This window comes from Danio rerio, chromosome 9, assembly GCF_052040795.2.
Source record: "Danio rerio strain M-AB ecotype USA chromosome 9, GRCz13ab, whole genome shotgun sequence".
NCBI lineage: Eukaryota > Metazoa > Chordata > Actinopteri > Cypriniformes > Danionidae > Danio > Danio rerio.
Genome location: NC_141029.1, coordinates 3,312,800 through 3,331,262, shown reverse-complemented (window position 1 = coordinate 3,331,262; position 18,463 = coordinate 3,312,800). Strand labels below are relative to the sequence as shown.

The 18,463-nt window shown below is 40.0% G+C and overlaps 1 protein-coding gene across 8 annotated transcripts in view; it reads right to left on the bottom strand.

The window, feature by feature from the left end:
* Nucleotides 1–550: 550 nt before the first annotated feature.
* ppp1r9ala (protein phosphatase 1 regulatory subunit 9A-like A) overlaps nt 551–18,463 on the bottom strand; it is a 72,561-nt gene continuing 54,648 nt past the window's right edge. For 2 of the 8 annotated variants that reach the window (XM_087267383.1, XM_087267384.1), the window contains exons 14-20: nt 16,199–16,250; nt 16,015–16,083; nt 14,499–14,688; nt 9,897–9,941; nt 8,574–8,690; nt 5,685–5,873; nt 551–3,236 (exon numbers count right to left, since the gene is read on the bottom strand). In XM_087267383.1, the coding sequence (XP_087123509.1) occupies nt 3,078–3,236; nt 5,685–5,873; nt 8,574–8,690; nt 9,897–9,941; nt 14,499–14,688; nt 16,015–16,083; nt 16,199–16,250 (821 nt within the window). In that variant the 3' untranslated portion in view covers nt 551–3,077. Of the gene's footprint in view, nt 3,866–4,855; nt 5,874–8,573; nt 8,691–9,896; nt 9,942–14,498; nt 14,689–16,014; nt 16,084–16,198; nt 16,251–18,463 lie in introns of all 8 variants that reach the window. The other 6 variants (XM_087267385.1, XM_087267386.1, XM_087267387.1 and 3 more) reach the window with 4 other exon arrangements.

Below are 18,463 nucleotides of genomic sequence, written 5' to 3'. Positions count from 1 at the left end.
CTGGATTTCCTGCTGTATTTAATAACAGAACTGTTTCTTAGACAGGTTTCCTAAAAGTAACTAATTGAAAACAGCCATATAATGAACACAAAATTTGAGGGTTCAAATGCTAAAATGGCTTGCCATAATTACAATTTCAACAACAAAACAGTTTGGTTTGGGTGTTTTTTCCTAGCTTAAAGGGATAGTTCACCCAAAAAAATGAAAACAACCTCATTGTTTACTCTCCATCATGTGGTTTCTATGAGTTTCTTCCTTCAGTTGAATGCAAAAGAAGATATTTTGAAGAATGCTCACACGTATCAACTTCAAAAGCAGGAAAAAAATGACTATGGAAGTCTATGGGTACAACATTCTTCAAAGTATCTTCTTTTGCATTCAATGATAATTGAATCTTTTTTTTAGTGTGAACTATCCCTTTAAGTGTCAACACTCTTCAGATCTGGATGTCCTGCTATATTTAATAAGTAACAGCTGTTATCGGACAGGTTTCCTAAACATAACTGATTGAAAACAGTCAGATCCTGAAAAAACACAAAACAAAAACATCTACAAGAGGTGGAAGCATTTATTTATGCAGCTTATGCACTTTGTACCAGATAGAAAGCTTGATTTTTTTTTTGTCTTACACTCTTTCTGTTCAAAATCATCTATATTACAGTGTAGAAAAATAAACCCACAGGACACAGAAAGATGATGACGTGATCACAGGTGGCATTCCGACAGTCTGATGAGAATCCAGTATTCATTACACCCTCGGCTAGTCAAACTCAATGTAGTAACAATAAAACTACGCCTCGACTTGTAACAGTTGTGTATTTCTGTGGCATATCCAGCGCACGAAAGCCGTAACGCTCCAATAAAAAAACAAAAACAAGACACAGAACGTACTGATCAAAATCAAACACGGAGTTTCACTCTCGGGTTTACAGAATTAGCAAAATGGTTTTAACCAACAAGCTATTCTACTTAGTAGAAAACGAGTACAAAAGTTAACATACGTCTTTCCCCCTTAAAGCTATGCTAATAGTTGTGTATAAAATAATTCATTTGTACATTTATAAACCACCTTCCCTCTTTTTTCCGGTAAAAATATATAGTGCTCAATATCACTCAGACTGTACAAAGCTCCAGCAAAACGACCCGTTTCGCACCACGAGTACTTTTAAAAATATAATAGGAAATCCTTTTAAAAGCACTATTCGTGCCACATTAGCAGCTAACGTTATAGGCATCTAAATATTTATATATCCCTTAGCAATTCGAGCCCCTACAGTGGTCATAAAACACAATTAAAACAAATAAAATTGTGGTCTGCGATACAGACAGCCATATTCATCATCTTTCATGACAATCTTACAGAAAACACTGCAAAATATATAGATTCTCAATCAGCATTCTGTCACGATTTACATTTTAATCATTCTTGAAATGACGATTTTGGAAGCACTAATAAATGATTATATGAATTATCTGTGCTTATTACACTGAAAAATGCAAATATATTAATTTATATTGATGTTTAAGGCATATCTTGAAGCATTTTCAGTTTTAAGGTTGTCTGCATTTCTTTTGTAAACAAACAACTGACAAAATACTGATTGAAATATATCATTTTGTGTGTAAACGCTCTACTTAAAGGAATACTCCACTCCTTTTTTGGGAAAAGGGCTCATTTTATATCTCCACTAGAGTTAAACTGTTGAGTTTTACCATTTTTGAATCCATTCAGTTGATATTTGGGTCTAACGGGAGCACTTTTAGCTTAGCTTAGCATAAATCATTGAATCGGATTAGACCATTAGCATCTCAAAATTTTGAAAAAACGTTTTGATAATTTTGTTATTTAAAGCTTGACTCCTCTGACTCCTCTAGTAGATTGTTCCTTTCAATATGACCATTTTTTAATTCATTCAGTCGATCTCCAGGGTTAACAGGAGCATTTTTAGCTTAGTTTAGCTTAGCACAGATCATTAAATCAGATTAGACCATTAGCATCTCGCTCAAAAATTTCAAAAACATTTTGATAATTTTGCTATTTAAAGCTTTATTCCTTTGTAGTTAGTGAGCGAGAGGCTAATGGTCTAATCTAATTCAATGATCTATGCTAAGCTAAGCTAAAAGTGCTCCTGTCAGATGCAGAAATTGGCTAAACAGATTAAAAAATGCTAAATCATCCACTATTTAACTGTAAAATGAACCTATTTAAAAAAATAAAAGTGGCGTGTTCCTGTAAATATGACCATTTTTGAATCCATTCAGCTGATCTTTGGGTCTAACTGGAGCACTTTTAGCTTAGCTTAGCATAGATCATTGAATTAGATTAGACCATTAGCATCTCGCCCAACAATTTCGAAAAAGTTTTGATAATTTTGCTATTTAAAGCTTGACTCCTCTGTAGTTAGCAAGCAAGATGCTAATGGTCTAATCCGATTCAATGATCTATGCTAAGCTAAGCTAAAAGTGCTCCTGCCAGACACAAAAACTGGCTGAACAAATTTCAAAATGTTAAATCTCCACTTTTTAACTGTAAAACAAGCCTATTTCCAAACAAAGTGGAGTGTTCCTTTAAATATGACAATTTTTTAATCCTTTCATCTGATCTTCGGCTTCTGGCGGGAGCACTTTTAGCTTAGCTTAGCATAGATCATTGAATCAGATTAGACCATTAGCATCTCGCTCAAAATAATTCCAAAAAACATTTAATAAATTTGCTATTTAATGCATCTATAGTTAGTGAGTGAGATGCTAATGGTCTAATCTGATTCAATGATCTATGCTAAGCTAAGCTAAAAGTGCTCCTGACAGATGCAGAAATTGGCTGAATGGATTTAAAGATGGTAAATCTCCACTATTTAACTGTAAAATGAGTGTTCCTTTCAATATATAATCAATATTCAGCTCATTTCGGTGTAAAGTAGATCTCATAAGCAGCTTTGTTAGTGTTATTAATGAGTTACTGACCATGTTTGTTTCTAGTATCTCCTTTAGATTTGCTGGTGTGTGTGTGTTTGTGTTTTAAGGAAGTGGGAACAGTTTGGAGTGTGTGTCGAGCATTAATGTGAGGAAATGTTTGATCAGCACACTGAGTCGGTGCTGGCTGGAAGGCGTCCGCTGCGTCTGGCCTCTTTCTCCCGCTTCTCCCGCTGTTTCTCCATCTTCTCCTGGGCTTTCTTCATCTCCTTCAGTTTCTTCTTGATGGTGGCTCGGTCGGTTTGACTGCACACGCCCAGAGCCTGCGTTTCATAGCACACAAGATGCACAATTAGTTTTTAACGTCTGATTAGTACCGAACTTGGTACTTTTGAGTATCTAAAAGTAACAGGTCAGAACAGAATATCTTGTGTTATATATAAAAATCTGGAATAATCAGAATAAAAATCCCCACCGGTTTAGAACCACGCGAGGGCGATGTTGAGGGACTTTTTGGGTAAACTTTCCCTTTTAAATGTTGCATGAGGAATATAGAGTTGTTTTGTATCGAAACTAAATGAATTTTTTTGCTAAAGATATTATCAAACAAACAAAACAAGGCTTTTTTTTATTTATTTTTTTAAATATTCTTACATTCTCAAACAAACATCTGTGTTCAAAGAAAGCAGCAAAGTCATAAACCATCATATATGTACATGTTTGGTCAACCTTCAGTTTAATCATGAAGGAATGTACCTCTTTTTTGTGGAAATGAGCTCATTATACCGAGTTTAACAGTCGGGTTTTACCATTTCAGCACTTTTAGACCACTGAATCCAAAATGTTTTGATAATTTTCCTATGTTAATGCTTGACTCTTCTCTACACCATGCACTAAGACCAAACAATTTTAAAAGTTGCTATTTTCTAGGCTGATAAGACTAGGAGCTACACTCACCGGCCACTTTATTAGGTACACCTGTCCAACTCCTCGCTTATGAGGCATGTAGACATGGTCAAGACGATCTGCTGCAGTTCAAAGCGAGCATCAGAATGGGGCAGAAAGGGGATTTAAGTGACTTTGAACGTGGCATGGTTGTTGATGCCAGACAGGTATTTCAGAAACTGCTGATCTACTGGGATTTTCACGCACAACCATCTCTAGGGTATGCAGAAGAGCTGTGAACACACAACACGTCTAAACTGAGGCGGATGGGCTACAGCAGCAGAACACCACACCGGGTGCCGCTCCTGTCAGCTAAGAACAGGAAACTGAGGCTACAATTCACACAGGCTCACCAAAACTGGACAATAGAAGATTGGAGAAACGTTGCCTGCTCTGATGAGTCTCCATTTCTGCTGTCACATTCAGATGGTCGGGTCAGAATTTGGCATCGACAACATGAAAGCATGGATCCATCCTGCCTTGTATCAGCGGTTCAGGCTGGTGGTGTAATGGTGTCGAGGATATCTTCTTAACACACTGGGCCCATTAGTACCAGTTGAACATCATGTCAACACCACAGCCTACCTGAGTATTGTTGCTGACCATGTCCATCCCTTTATGAGCACAGTGTCTCCATCTTCTGATGGCTACTTCCAGCAGGATAACGCACCATGTCATAAAGCGTGAATCATCTCAGACTGGTTTCTTAAACATGACAATGAGTTCACTGTGCTCAAATGGCATCAATAGTCACCAGATCCCAATCCAATAGAGCACCTTTGGGATGTGGTGGAACGGGAGATTGGCATCATGGATGTGCAGCCGACAAATCTGCAGAAACTGCGTGATGCTATAATAAGGAGCAAAATCTCTGAGGAATATTTCCAGTACCTTGTTGAATCTGTGCCACGAAGGATTAAAGCATTTCTGAAGGCAAAAGGTGGTCTAACCCGGCACAAGTAAGGTGTACCTAATAAAGTGGCCGGTGAGTGTATACTCTCATTCTGGTGTAATAATCAACGAACTTTGTTTCACTGATTTGACGTCCTATGACAGAGGAGTCTGTCTGGGTAGGATTGAGGGTTGGCTCCGCCTTAATCCTAATTGTAATAGAACACGGCTGTTATTTACTTCTCTGGACCCTTATAGCTGGCATTTTGAGGAGGCTGCTGCTTTGTGCTGGACTTTTCAGTGTCGATTTGCTATATTTAGTTATTACATCCAACATTGCTACACTACATTACATATTCATGTATGCACCTTCAATTGAAACACCTCTGATTTCTGACTGCTACATTTACATATTTTTGCTTTAAGTTGTTTAAAACTGTTACTTTAATTAATTATGTTATATGATTAAGGCTTTCTTGGGTGTCCAACTCTTCTTTGTTGCATCCTTGTGAGCCATGGGGCATAACAAATGGGGGCTCGTCCGGGATCGTAATGGAATTTTGCATTTGAAATGGGTAACCAAGTTCATTCATTCATTTTCTTTACAACTTAGTCTTTCATTAATCAGGGGTTGCCACAGCGGAATGAACTGCCAACTTATTCAGCATATGTTTTCTGCAGCGGATGCCCTTCAAGCTGCAACCCAGCACTGGGAAACATCCATACACATTCATTCACACACATACACTATGGACAATTCAGCCAACCCAATTCATCCATAGCGCATGTCTCGCATGTGGGGGAAACCCAGAGGAAACTCACGCCAACACAGGGAGAACATGCAAACTCCACACAGAAATGCCAACTGACCCAATCGAGGCTCGAACCAGTGAGCTTCTTGCTGTGAGGCGCCAGCACTACCCATCTCTGCTCACCTTGAGTCTGTCGCTGTCCAGGTTGAGAAGCTGCTGTCCATCAATGGCCTGCGTGCTGAACTCAGGTGTGTACTGATCCATGTTCATCCCCATCAGCCAATGACAGACCTGCTGGGATGTCCAATCAGAAACCGGACGATTCTGCCAATGATAATCCTTCCCTCCAGAACTCGACTCCTCATCCAGCATCTATTGCAGACACACACACAGACCGCAGGTGAATCCCATTGAAAACTGTTGTATTAGTAAACATTCATCTGAATAAGTGAGCACATCAGGGGACATGGCAGAACTCGAAAACAATCAATCCAAAGAAAACAAATGATTTAAAGTTCGCCCTATAATTTACTGAAAAAGAACGCTCTAAATATTTTTGTAAATAGACTCATTTTGCATCTCCACTCGAGTTTTTGTATCCATTCAGCCGATCTCTGAGTCTAGCGGGAACACTTTTTAGCTGAGCATTGAATCAGATTAGCATCTCTTAGCATTAGCAGACTCTTCTGCTGCTATGCTGTGTTCACACCTGACGCGGCACGCATGAATAAATTCGAGCATAAGTAGACAAGTGAACATTTTAAGTTTACTCGCTTCATTCCCGCGTCAAATTCACTTCATAATAGATGCAGATTTAAGTCATGGGCAGGGAATCTGTCTACCCGCTGACTCTGGCTTTGTTGCTAAATGGCTAACATAGATTTTAATGAGATAGTAGCTGTGCTTTATGTGCTGTAGGAAGGCTGAAAAACAGCGCAGATTCATTCGGCGCTATGCCTGAGTCCACTCAGTGCCGGAGCAAGCTGAACTGCCGCTGTAGGCAGAGGACGATCATGCCGCCCTCAACCTCAATGTGAAAACGAAAGTGACCGGTTATGAAAATGAAGTGAGGTGTCGCGGACCTCTTTTCTGCCGCCCTATGCGCAGATATAACTGAGGACGCGCTGGTGCTGAGGGAGGTGTCACGGACACCGCGCTCAATATTCTGCCGCCCTATGCGCGGATATAACTGAGGATGCGCGGGTGCTGAGGGAGGTGCCGCGGACACCGCGCTCAATATTCTGCCGCCCTATGCGCGGATATAACTGAGGATGCGCGGGTACTGAGGGAGGGAGGTGTCGCGGACACCGCGCTCTCTATTCTGCCGCCCTATGCGCGGATATAACTGAGGATGCGCGGGTACTGAGGGAGGGAGGTGTCGCGGACACCGCGCTCTCTATTCTGCCGCCCTATGCGCGGATATAACTGAGGACGCGCGGGTGCTGAGTGGGTGGGAGGTGTTGCAGACACCATGCTCTCTTTTCTGCCGCCCTAAGCGCAGATATAACTGAGGACGCGCGGGTGCTGAGGGAGGTGTCACGGACACCGCGCTCAATATTCTGCCGCCCTATGCGTGGATATAACTGAGGACGCGCGGGTGCTAAGGGAGGGAGGGAGGTGTCGCGGACACCGCGCTCTCTATTCTGCCCCCCTAAGCGCAGATATAACTGAGGACGCGCGGGTGCTAAGGGAGGGAGGGAGGTGTCGCGGACACCGCACTCTCTATTCTGCCGCACTAAGCGCAGATTTAACTGAGGACGCGCGGGTGCTGATGGAGGTGTCGCTGACGCCGCCCTCTCTATTCTGTCGTCTATGCGCGAATATATCTGAGGACGCGGGTGGTGAGGGAGGAGTTGCGGACATAACTGAGGATGCGGGTGGTAAGGGAGGTATCACGGATGCCACCCTCTCTATACTGCCGCCCTAGGCGGCCACCTAGGTCGCCTCAATGGACGTGCCGGCCCTGAGTCCACTAGATCCTTATTTCAGAAGTGCACCCAGCTCTGTAAGTACATCTTCTGGCTTCTGACTGAGCTGAGGCCAGTTTTGATGAGCTGTGTCAACACCAACAACAGGCACTACATCATAATCACGCCCATAAAAGAGTAAGCTTCTCATTGGTTAACGCGGCACGAATGCCTGTTGACCTCGAGCGTTCAATTCGTGCATCAAAGAATGTGATCAACTCGTGCTGATTCATTTAAGCAAATCACATAATTCGCATCGCCTCATTTGCGCGAATTGCGTCGCAGGACGTCTTTGCATTGACTGAACATGTAAATGACTCGTGCTTAACGTTTCATCCACATCTGGTGTGAACGCAGCATTACATCGTGTACAAAGACTGACAGAAAATATGACTGATATGACTAGGAACTATTCTCTCATTCTGGCGTAATGATCAAGGAACTTTGCTGCCGTACCATTGGCTGCAGTAGGCGCAATGATATTACACAGCACCTGAAAATAATCCCCAGCTATGTAACCAACAGCGCTGCACACAATAGAACTGGGAAAGAAGAGTCAAAGTTTAGGAAAATTATCTAAACACTTTTTTTTGTGTGTGAGATGCTAATGGTCTAATCTGATTCAATGATTTATGCTAAGCTAAGCTAATAGTGCTCCCGCCAGACCCGGAGATCGTCTAAATGGATTCATAAATGGTAAAACTCAACTGTTCACCTCTAGGGGAGCTGTAAAATGAGCTTAATTCCCAAAATAACAGTGTAGTTCCTTCAAATTTTTACAAAAATCCTTTCTATATGAAAAAAAAAACGTTTTGACCCTTAAAAACCAACAACAAAACAAAATCTACTATAATAACGTCATTAATGAAAAACAATCAACACTTTGTGCACACCATGCATGGTGAATGCAGTGATTGTCATGCATTTGATCCTCTCATTCATGCAAAACAAACAGGCAGAGTGACACACATGCAGGGCTTCACACTATAAACATCTACACCACAGGAACTACACGGCGCATGGCGATACTTGACCTTCCAGACACAGGAAACTCATGCATGACATGTGAACGGCGGAGATAGCGTCCCGTCTGACCTGCACTCACCTCGCTGGACGAGAAGGTTAGCGTGTGAGAGCGGCCCGACAGGTTGGGCTCCACCACCAGCCCCGAAAACTCGGAAGCAGGACTGCTGGGGTTCGAGTCGTCTAGAACTGACAAACTCTGCAAGACCATCACAAAGCGGCATTTGGTTATCCAGACACACAGACTGGAGGAGATTCAGCTCTTCCCGACAAAAATTACAAGCCTCATTTTCTACCATCATTAATATGGGCTGCACAATATATCCCAAAAGTATCGTGATCGCGATAATAATACATGCATTATCGGAGATGTGTGTTATAAATGATTTATTTTATGCATTGGATGTTTATCTAAATTTGACCAATCAGATAGCGCCATGCTATCTTTAGCCCCACGGCCTCGATATTAATATCCGATTGATTCAAAATGAATAAACAATACCAGATTATATCGACCATTATATTTCATATTGGTCGGTCACACGTTAAAGAAGCACTCCGCTTTCTTTTTTAGAGAAATATTCTCATTTTACAAGAGCCCTAGTGTTAAACAATTGAGTTTTACCATTTTTCAGCTCTATTAGCTTAGCTTAGCATAAATCATTGAATCAGATTAGACCATTAGCATCTCGCTTGAAAATGACTAGTTTTGATACTAATAACTTGACTATTTTGTAGTTAAATTGTGTACTAAGACCTATGGAAAATAAAGAGCTGCTATAGTCGCTAGTGTATATATAGTATACGTCCTAGCCATATTAACCTAGCAATAGCAGCTTTTTATTTTCCGTCAGTCTTAGTACACGATGTAACTTAAAAAAACAGTATATAATAATATCATATTTTCCTATAAATTTAAAAATGATCAAAACTCTCATTGTTTAGAAATTTATGAGATGCTAATGGTCTAATCCAGTTCAATGTATTATGCTAAGCTAAGCTAAAAGTGCTCCTGTCAGGCCCGGAGATCAATTAAATGCATTCAAAAATAGTCAAACTCAAGCATTCAACACTTTCTGGTGAAATGTAAAATATTTCCAAAAGAAAAGTGTTGAGTGTTCCTTTAACCAGCTCAAACTACTCTACAACACAACAAGCACACTATACTAGATAAGCAGTGGAACACATCTACAAGCAACACTGATTTGCCTATATTTGGAGGCTTCGAACATAATTAAGAGATGAAAACCATTGATTACATACCAAAACTCTGATTTAGAAGCAGCATCATGCATCTAACGTCATCCTACTGTACATACATCAGCACTAGACACATTAGGATTGGTGTTCAGCTAGAGTTGGACTATGTTAAATGGGAGAGTCTGTAAGAGAGAATATACTGTACCAAATCTAAGGAGCGACTGAACAGAGAGGACCAGGAGAGGTTTGTCTGTTCGGGGAGAGGGTTAATAATGTGATATGACCGTCCCAAAACACACATCTGCTGGACGCATGTGTGCGATTAATGCTCACATCCACACGTCTGCAGGCTTCCTTAGCAACTCGCTGGCACAAATACACCGAGTCCAGCTGGAGGCCAGATTGAGTGTTTGCTGATTGCTGTTTAGTTTTGTCCTGTGTTCAGCAGGCTATGTTTGGCTATGTTTTGGTAAGATATTGCAAACGACTTTTTTTGATCAGTAAGCACTTTTTAAATTAATGAAATAATGACTAATAATAGGGAATAATAAGGGAATAACATTTCTAAAGGAGCTGTTGACATTGGAATGAACCGGATTTTGGTGAAAATCCAAACAATACAAACATAAAAATACAGCAAAACCAAAAAATCAAAAAAGAAGCTGTGTAATAGCAATGAAATGACACAAGGAGAAAGCACTGAACTACTGAAACGTGTTTAATACTTTATATTAGAGGCTTTTTTTTGGTGTCTGCTAGGGATGTAACGGTATCAGAATTTCACGGTACGGTAATACCTCGGTATGAATGTCACGGTACGGTATTTATTGAACCATTTACAGGAAAAACAAAACTTATGAAAATACTCCAAAAAAGTGCCAAAAGTGTCAATGACATACAAATTAGCCATCTATCTGTTAGCTTTGAAACAGGAACTTCAATTTTAATAACAAAACATTATTAAACCATGTAAAAAAAAATAAAGTTTCAATTAAGTATTGTTGAAAACTCATCACATTCAACATTTAATCACTCACTCACTTAGATAGAGATGGGTTTAAAGGAAAATTATCATATAAATATAATCTGGTAAAAGCTGGTATCTCTGGGCATTTACAATGTCCCCTGCAACAGAAAAAAAACCCTCTCATTTGGGACTGAGGTTTCTGGGACAGAGATATGACTTGGCGCAGGTTGACAGCAGTGGGTAACGTTGTGCATTGTCTTTCCTCCACTTGAGAAGACAAACCATGAGTGAGATAGAGATCTCTTTGCGGTACAAGTCAATGTCTGCATCAATCTGAACAGTGTGCTGTGTTTCTGCAGTCCCCATGACTGCTATTAGTCGTATTCCCCAACTTGCAGGCATGTGCACACATAGGGCTCAAACTGTGCAGTGTACATGCCCTTTTTAGTCTTGGATAGAAAATGCCCTTCCAAAACGATCAAAAGTGCCCCCGCGACGCGACACAACCTCCGTCCAGCCCCCCCTCGGCGCTTTACAATACGCGCACGACAACACAGCTGATCAGAACGCGCGCGACAACACTGCTATTCAGTACGCGCGCGGCGACAACACCCGCTTTAGGTTCGATCATTTCCATCTTTTTTTCATCTCCGCTACTAGCAGCACACTCCATTTCCGCATTACTGGATCTGTAGCGACAACAGACCGCAAAGGATTATGGCCACGCCTGGGCTGATGGGAAATGTAGTTTAAGCTACCTCCCGTTCGCTTCATTCGCCTGAGCAAATTTTCTCAGAAGACCTATAGTTTTACCGAGTCATGCGACTTCGGTAATATCGAAAAAAATTAATATTGCGGTATGACGGTATTTACAATACCGTTACATCCCTAGTGTCTGCAGCTTAAAGACGCCTCTCATATGGAGAATGAAGACACATGCGTTGCTCAGGTGTGAGTTGTACACAGACTTCAACAGAGTGTCAAACTCTTGATGCTTCTGCTGGTCTCGTCTATCAAATCTGAGCTTTATTTAGTATTCTCTATTGGATTCAGCTCAGGTGATTGGCTGGGCCATTCTACAGCTTGATTTTCGTTCTCTGAAAGCATCTGAGAGTCTCCTTGGCAGTGTTTTGGATTATTATCTTGCTGAAATATCCACCCTGAGTTCATCTTCATCCTCCTGCTAATGTAGATGTTGGACTGAAGCAGCTGATATTCATTTACACTGAGGAAGAGCAGAGGGATGCTAAAGAACTACTGAGAGATTTCAGCTGCTGTCTGGGATTTCCATGACCTCCCTTTCTTCATGTGTTTAATAGGTTTTCCCTGTGTCATTTTATTACACATAACTTCATTTGTAAACTAATTAGAATAGTTTTCTTTGCCTATATGGATTTCTTTGGCTTTCACCAACATTTGGTGAAAACTTCAAGTCAGCAGCACCATTTAGAAATATTTTTTCTGAGAAAACGATGACGCCTTCAATACTTATTTCCCTACTGTATGTGTGTGTATATATGTATGCACATTAAATATTCACAATATTGCTGTTACTGTTTTTTAATACAAAAAAAATCATAATTTCATTGACCTTTAACCTTTTACCTTTAACGTAAATGGTAACTTTGGCTTTTCTTTTTAAGCACAAATACACAGAAGTTAAAATCCTTTTGCTCTTTATAAACATTAGAAATATTAGACAAACAGTTATCTAACACATAAACCATACCTGCCAACACTCCCGTTTTTTCCGGGAGTCTCTCTTATCTCAGACCCATCTCCCGTATTGTTCTGTCTCCCGGAAAAACTCCCAGAATTCCACCCATCCCGCTCCTCAGCTTTTTGGTTTTTCCCGAGCCCCCGTTCTTCACTTAGCGCACCCCCCAAACCCCCTTTGCCCGCACCCCCGGATAAAATCTCCCGGATTTTATGATCCGAATGTTGGCAGGTATGACATAAACTGAGTGAATAACAGTTCTAAACACATTTTAACTTGATTACAATCTTTAGATTTTAGTTATTAAAAAGAAAAATTACAGCTCATGTAGCCGTTTTGTCCTGTTTGTAGAACACGCCATATACACACCAGCAGTGCCTAAAACAGGGCTGCGCAACCCTGTTCCTGGAGATCTACCCTTCTGGAAAGTTCAGCTCCAACCCTGATCAAACACACCTGAACCAATTAAATAGGATCTGAACAGCACTTGATAATTGCAGGCAGGTGTGTTTGATCAGGGTTGCAACTGAAATCTGCAGGAAGGTAGATCCCCAGGAACAGGGTTGAGCAGCCCTGTCCTAAAACAAACATGTTGTGTTTGAGGTCATTTACCAGGCTGAATTTTATTACTAAACACTAATATTCCTGTTTTTACAGTGCACTCAAACACTAAAGCACAAAACTTCTACGTCGCAAATTCTAGCCTTTTTAGTTTTACTACAATAACTTTTCTACAACTGAGGGTGTTGTGCTTTGAAGGAACACTCCACTTTTTTTTTTTTTTTTTTAGAAATATGCTCATTTTATAACTCCTTTTGAGTAAAACAGATGAATTTTACCATTTTTATTTTATCCAAGTCTGACTGGAGCACTATTAGCTTAGCTTAGCATAGATCATTGAATCGGATTAGACCATTAGCATCTTGTTAAAAATGAGTTTCCATAATTTTCTAAAGTAATTCTAATTTTGTCTAAAGCTGGACTCTTTTGTAGTTTGTTGTGTACTAAGACAGACATAATAATTATTTTTTTTGTATTTTGTAGGCCGATATGGCTAGAAAGTACACTCTAATTCTGGTGTAATAATCAAAGAATTTTACTGCCGTACCATTGGCTGCATGATATTGATCTGATATTACACAGCACCTGAAAATAGTCCCAGGCTTGGTAACTTCCAATGTGACTATCTGCTTGCACAGCAAGCATTTGCCGGTAACGCTGCATAATATCATTGCGCATACTGCAGCCAATGGTGCAACAGCTAAGTTCCTTGATTATTACGCCAGATTAAGAGTATAGTTCCTGGTCACATCAGCCCACAAAATACAACTATTAACTTTCCGTCTGTTTTACTGCATGATGTAACTACAGAGGAGTCAAGCTTTAAATAGGAAGATTATTGAAACTGTTTGAGAATTTATATCAAGATGCTAATGGTCTAATCCGATTCAATGATCTATGCTAAGCTAAGCTAAAAGTGCTTCCGCAAGATTTGGAAATCAGCTAAGAATGATTGTAAAATGAGCCTATTTTCAAAGAAAAAGTGGATAAATTGAATACAATCAAATTCACGTTAAAGATTGAAGTCAAAATTTATAAGATATCATATTTCCCAAATGGTGTTTAACAGATTCAAGAAATTTTCACAGTATTTCCTATAATATTTTTTCTTCTGGAGAAAGTCTTATTTGTTTTATTTCGGCTAGAATGAAAGCAGCTTTTAATTGTTTTAAAACCATTTTAAGGTCAATATTATTAGCCCCCTTAAGCTGTATTTGTTTTCAATTCTCTACAGAACGAGCCACTGTTATACAATAACTTGCCTAATTACAATAACTTTAACCTATTTAAGCCTTTAAATGTCACTTAAAGCTGAATACCAGTATCCTGAAGAATATCTAGTCAAATATTATTAACTGTCATCATGGCAAAGATAAAAGAAATCAGTTATTAGATATGAGTTATTAAAACTATTATGATTAGAAATGTGTTGAAAAAGATCTTTCCGTTAAACAGAAATTAGGAAGAAATATTCAAGGGAGCTAATAATTCTGACTTCAACTGTATAATAGTTCTGAGAACTATTCAAAGCGGGAGAGGGCTGTGTGAGATTAAACGGTCACCTTGTTCTTGGAGTTGTGTTCAGTGCTGGCGTCTGCAGTGGCGTACGGTAGACTGCTGGATGAGGACTCTCTGTCACGCTCTTTATCCTTCTCCCCAAACCAGCTGAAGGGCATGCAGGTGGGGATGGAGGTCATGGACTCTGAGGGGGAAACACGGACCCCCGACTCCTCCAGTAACTCTGCTGAACCCCTACAAACACAAGATCAGTGTACTAATGGGTGTAACGAACAATGTTGAAATATGCACTTATAATCTGAGCAGAAATATCTTACATCAAGTAAATCATTTACATTTAAATTGTTTTAGAACTATTAGCTTTTTAACTAGACCAGGGGTGTCCAAAGTTGGTCCTGGAGGGCCGGTGTCCTGCTGATCTTAGCTCTAACTTGCTTCAGCACACCTACCTGGAAGTTTCTAGTATATCTAGTAAGAGCTTGATTAGCTTGTTCGGGAGTGTTTGATTAGGGTTGGAGCTAAACTCTCTAGGACACCAGCAATCCAGGACCGAGTGTGGACACCGCTGAACTAGACGTTCTGATGTGGCGGTCAGATCTAGATAATCTATGCTCACAAAAACTGAGGAAAAAACACACTGGGGTAAATATAAACACAGCTAATGTGCTTCCAAACAGATTTTTAGGAAATAGTTTTCACATGAACAACATTAAATGAAATTGAATCCACTATAAATGTACTCACTGGCCACTTTATTAGGTACACCTTTCCAACCGCTCTGCAAATGTCTAATCAGCCAATCACAGGGCAGTAACTCGATGCGTGTAGGCATGTAGACATGGTCAACCGAGCATCAGAATGGGAAAGAAAGATGATTTAAGTGACTTTGGCATGGCGGTTGCTGTCAGACGGTCTGGTCTGAGTATTTCAGAAACTGCTGATCTACTGTGATTTTCACGCACAACCATCTCTGAATGGTCTGAAAAATAGAAAATATCCAGTGAGCAGCAGTTCTGTGGGCGCAAATGCCTTGTTGATGCCGGAGGTCAGAGGAGAATGGCCAGACTGGTTCCAGCTGATAGAAAGGCAACAGTAAATCAAACATCCTTACAACCAAGGTCTGCAGAAGAGCATCTCTGAACCAGTGTATTGTTGCTGACCATGTCCATCTCTTTATGACCACAGTGTCTCCATCTTTTGATGGCTACCTCCAGCAGGATAACGCGCCATGTGATAAAGAGTGAATAATCTCAGACTGCTTTCTTGAACATGACAATGATTTCACTGTACTCAAATGGCCTCCACAGTCACCAGATCTCAATTCAATAGAGCACCTTTGGGATGTGGTGGAACTCGCATCATGGATGTGCAGCTGACAAATCTGCAGCAACTGATTTATGCTATCATGTCAATAAGGAGCAAAATCTCTCCAATATTTCCAGTAGCTATGCCACCAAGGATTAGGGCAGTTCTGAAGGGAAATGGGGGTCCAACTCGGTACTTGTAAGGTGTACCTAATAAAGTGGCCGGTGAGTGTATAACCATGTGATATGTGTGTACCTGCTGTCCAGTGATGCTCTGGATTCTTTGTTTAGTTTCTTCCCTTTTCCTCCAGATTTTCTTAAACCGCTGTCAAAAACAACCCAATCAGAAACATACAATAAACGCATAAATCTATAAATCTATAACAAATCTTATTTAAAGATTGCCTGAGCTGTTTGTGAGGACGATTTTGTGCACCTACCCAAAATCTGGGAATCTTCTTTTGGTTTTTCCAGCTGCATCGTTAGACTCGTCTGAAAGACATAACACGTTTGTATGAGAGACTCAGAATACAGAGAAACAAATCATGGCGATGTGAACATAGACCGATTAGCATTTTGTGCAATTATGTTTCTTAGAGAAACTCTTTAGAGCAAATTCACTTAAATGGATGCTTTTCATTAAATAAACACCTGACTATTTAGGAAAATAAAGAGTTAAACAGTTGAGCTTTGCTATTTATAAATCCATTCAGCTGATCTTCGGGTAAAACTGAAGCACTTTTAGCTTAGCTTAGCATAGACCACTGAATCAGATTAGACCATTAACATCTCCCTCAAAAATGTAAAAAACTTGTTTAGATAATTATCCTATTTAAAGCTTGATCCTTTTTTACGTGTACTAACACTGACGGAAACTAAAAAAGTTATTTTCTAGGCTAATAGGGTCTATAGTCTCATTCTGGTGTAATATTCAAGCAATTGTGCTGGCGTACCACGGCTGCAGCAGGGCAGGCGCAATGATATTCAATGATATCCAAACAGTCAAAAAGAGTGGTGTTACAGATTAGCATATGGATGTGAATGCATTCACTGAGAGTCAAGGTGATTCCAAGTAACCGGGTGAGCTGGTGTTATTAGTTTCGGCAGTTGTTATCTGGGAATAACATACCTTGGAATGTTGTAACTGATCAGAATCAAGTATTCCAGAGTGTAACAAGGCTTGTAGGGCGTTATTCTGTGAGAACAACCGGCTAGATGTACATTACTTATTGCACTCTGGACTACTTGATTCTTATTGGTCAGTCACAACATTCCAAGGTATGTTATTCCCAAACAACAACTGCCGAAACTAATAACACCGGCCCATCCGGGTACTTGGAATCATCTTGAATGTTAGGGAATACATTCATATCCATATGCTTATCTGTAACGCCTGTATAGTTAGGCTATAATAATGGCTAAATGCAGTCAACACTAACCTATGCATTATTCAGTCACAAGATGGCGCCAAACAGTCAAAAACAGTGACGTTACACATTAGCATATGGATGTGAACGTATTAACAGACAGTCAAGATTATTTCAAGTACCCGGATGAGCTGGTGTTAGTTTCAGCAGTTGTTATCTGGGAATAACATACATTAGAATGCTGTGACTGATCAGAATCAAGTACTCCAGAGTGTAATAAGTAAGGTATAATGTACATCTAGCCGGCTGTTCTCACAGAATAAAGCCTTACAAGTTTATTAGCAGCAGTTTTATAACACTAAATTGCTTTATTCTATGAAAATAACTGGCTGGATGTACGTTATCAAGATTATTACATGACTACCTGCCACAAAACTAAACAATTAGACACAAAACATTGATCCAAGCAGTAACATTTTAATATTCCTTGCATTAAACAAAGCTGACAGAAATATGAATGGCTTAATGCAGCCAACACTAACCTATGCATTATTCAGTCACAAGATGGCACCAAACAGTCAAAAACAGTGACGTTACAGATTAGCATATGGATGTGAACGTGTTAACTGACAGTCAAGGTGATTCCAAGTACTCGGATGAGCCGGTGTTATTAGTTTCAGCGGTTGTTATCTGGGAATAACATACCTTAGAATGTTGTAACTAATCAGAATCAAGTACTCCAGAGTGTAATAAGTAAGGTATAATGTACATCTAGCCAGCTGTTCTCACAGAATAAAGCCCTACAAGTTTATCAGCAGCTGTAGTACAAGTCTAAAGCGCTTTATATTGCGAAAATAACTGGCTGGATGCGTTATCAAACTTATCACACGACTACTTGCCACAAAGCTAAACAAATAGACACAAAACATTGATCTGAGCTGTAATAATTTACCATAACTAAAATTAAACAAAGCTGACAGAAACATAAACGGCTAAATGCAGCCAACACTAACCTATGCATTATTCAGTCACAAGATGGCGCCAAACAGTCAAAAACAGTGATGTTACAGATTAGCATATGGATGTGAACGTATTCACTGAGAGTAAAGGTGATTCCAAGTACTCGGATGAGCCGGTGTTATTAGTTTCAGCGGTTGTTATCTGGGAATAACATACCTTAGAATGTTGTAACTGATCAGAATCAAGTACTCCAGAGTGTAAAAAGTAAGGTATAATGTACATCTAGCCGGCTGTTCTCACAGAATAAAGCCCTACAAGTTTATCAGCAGCTGTAGTACAAGTCTAAAGCGCTTTATATTGCGAAAACAACTGGCTGGA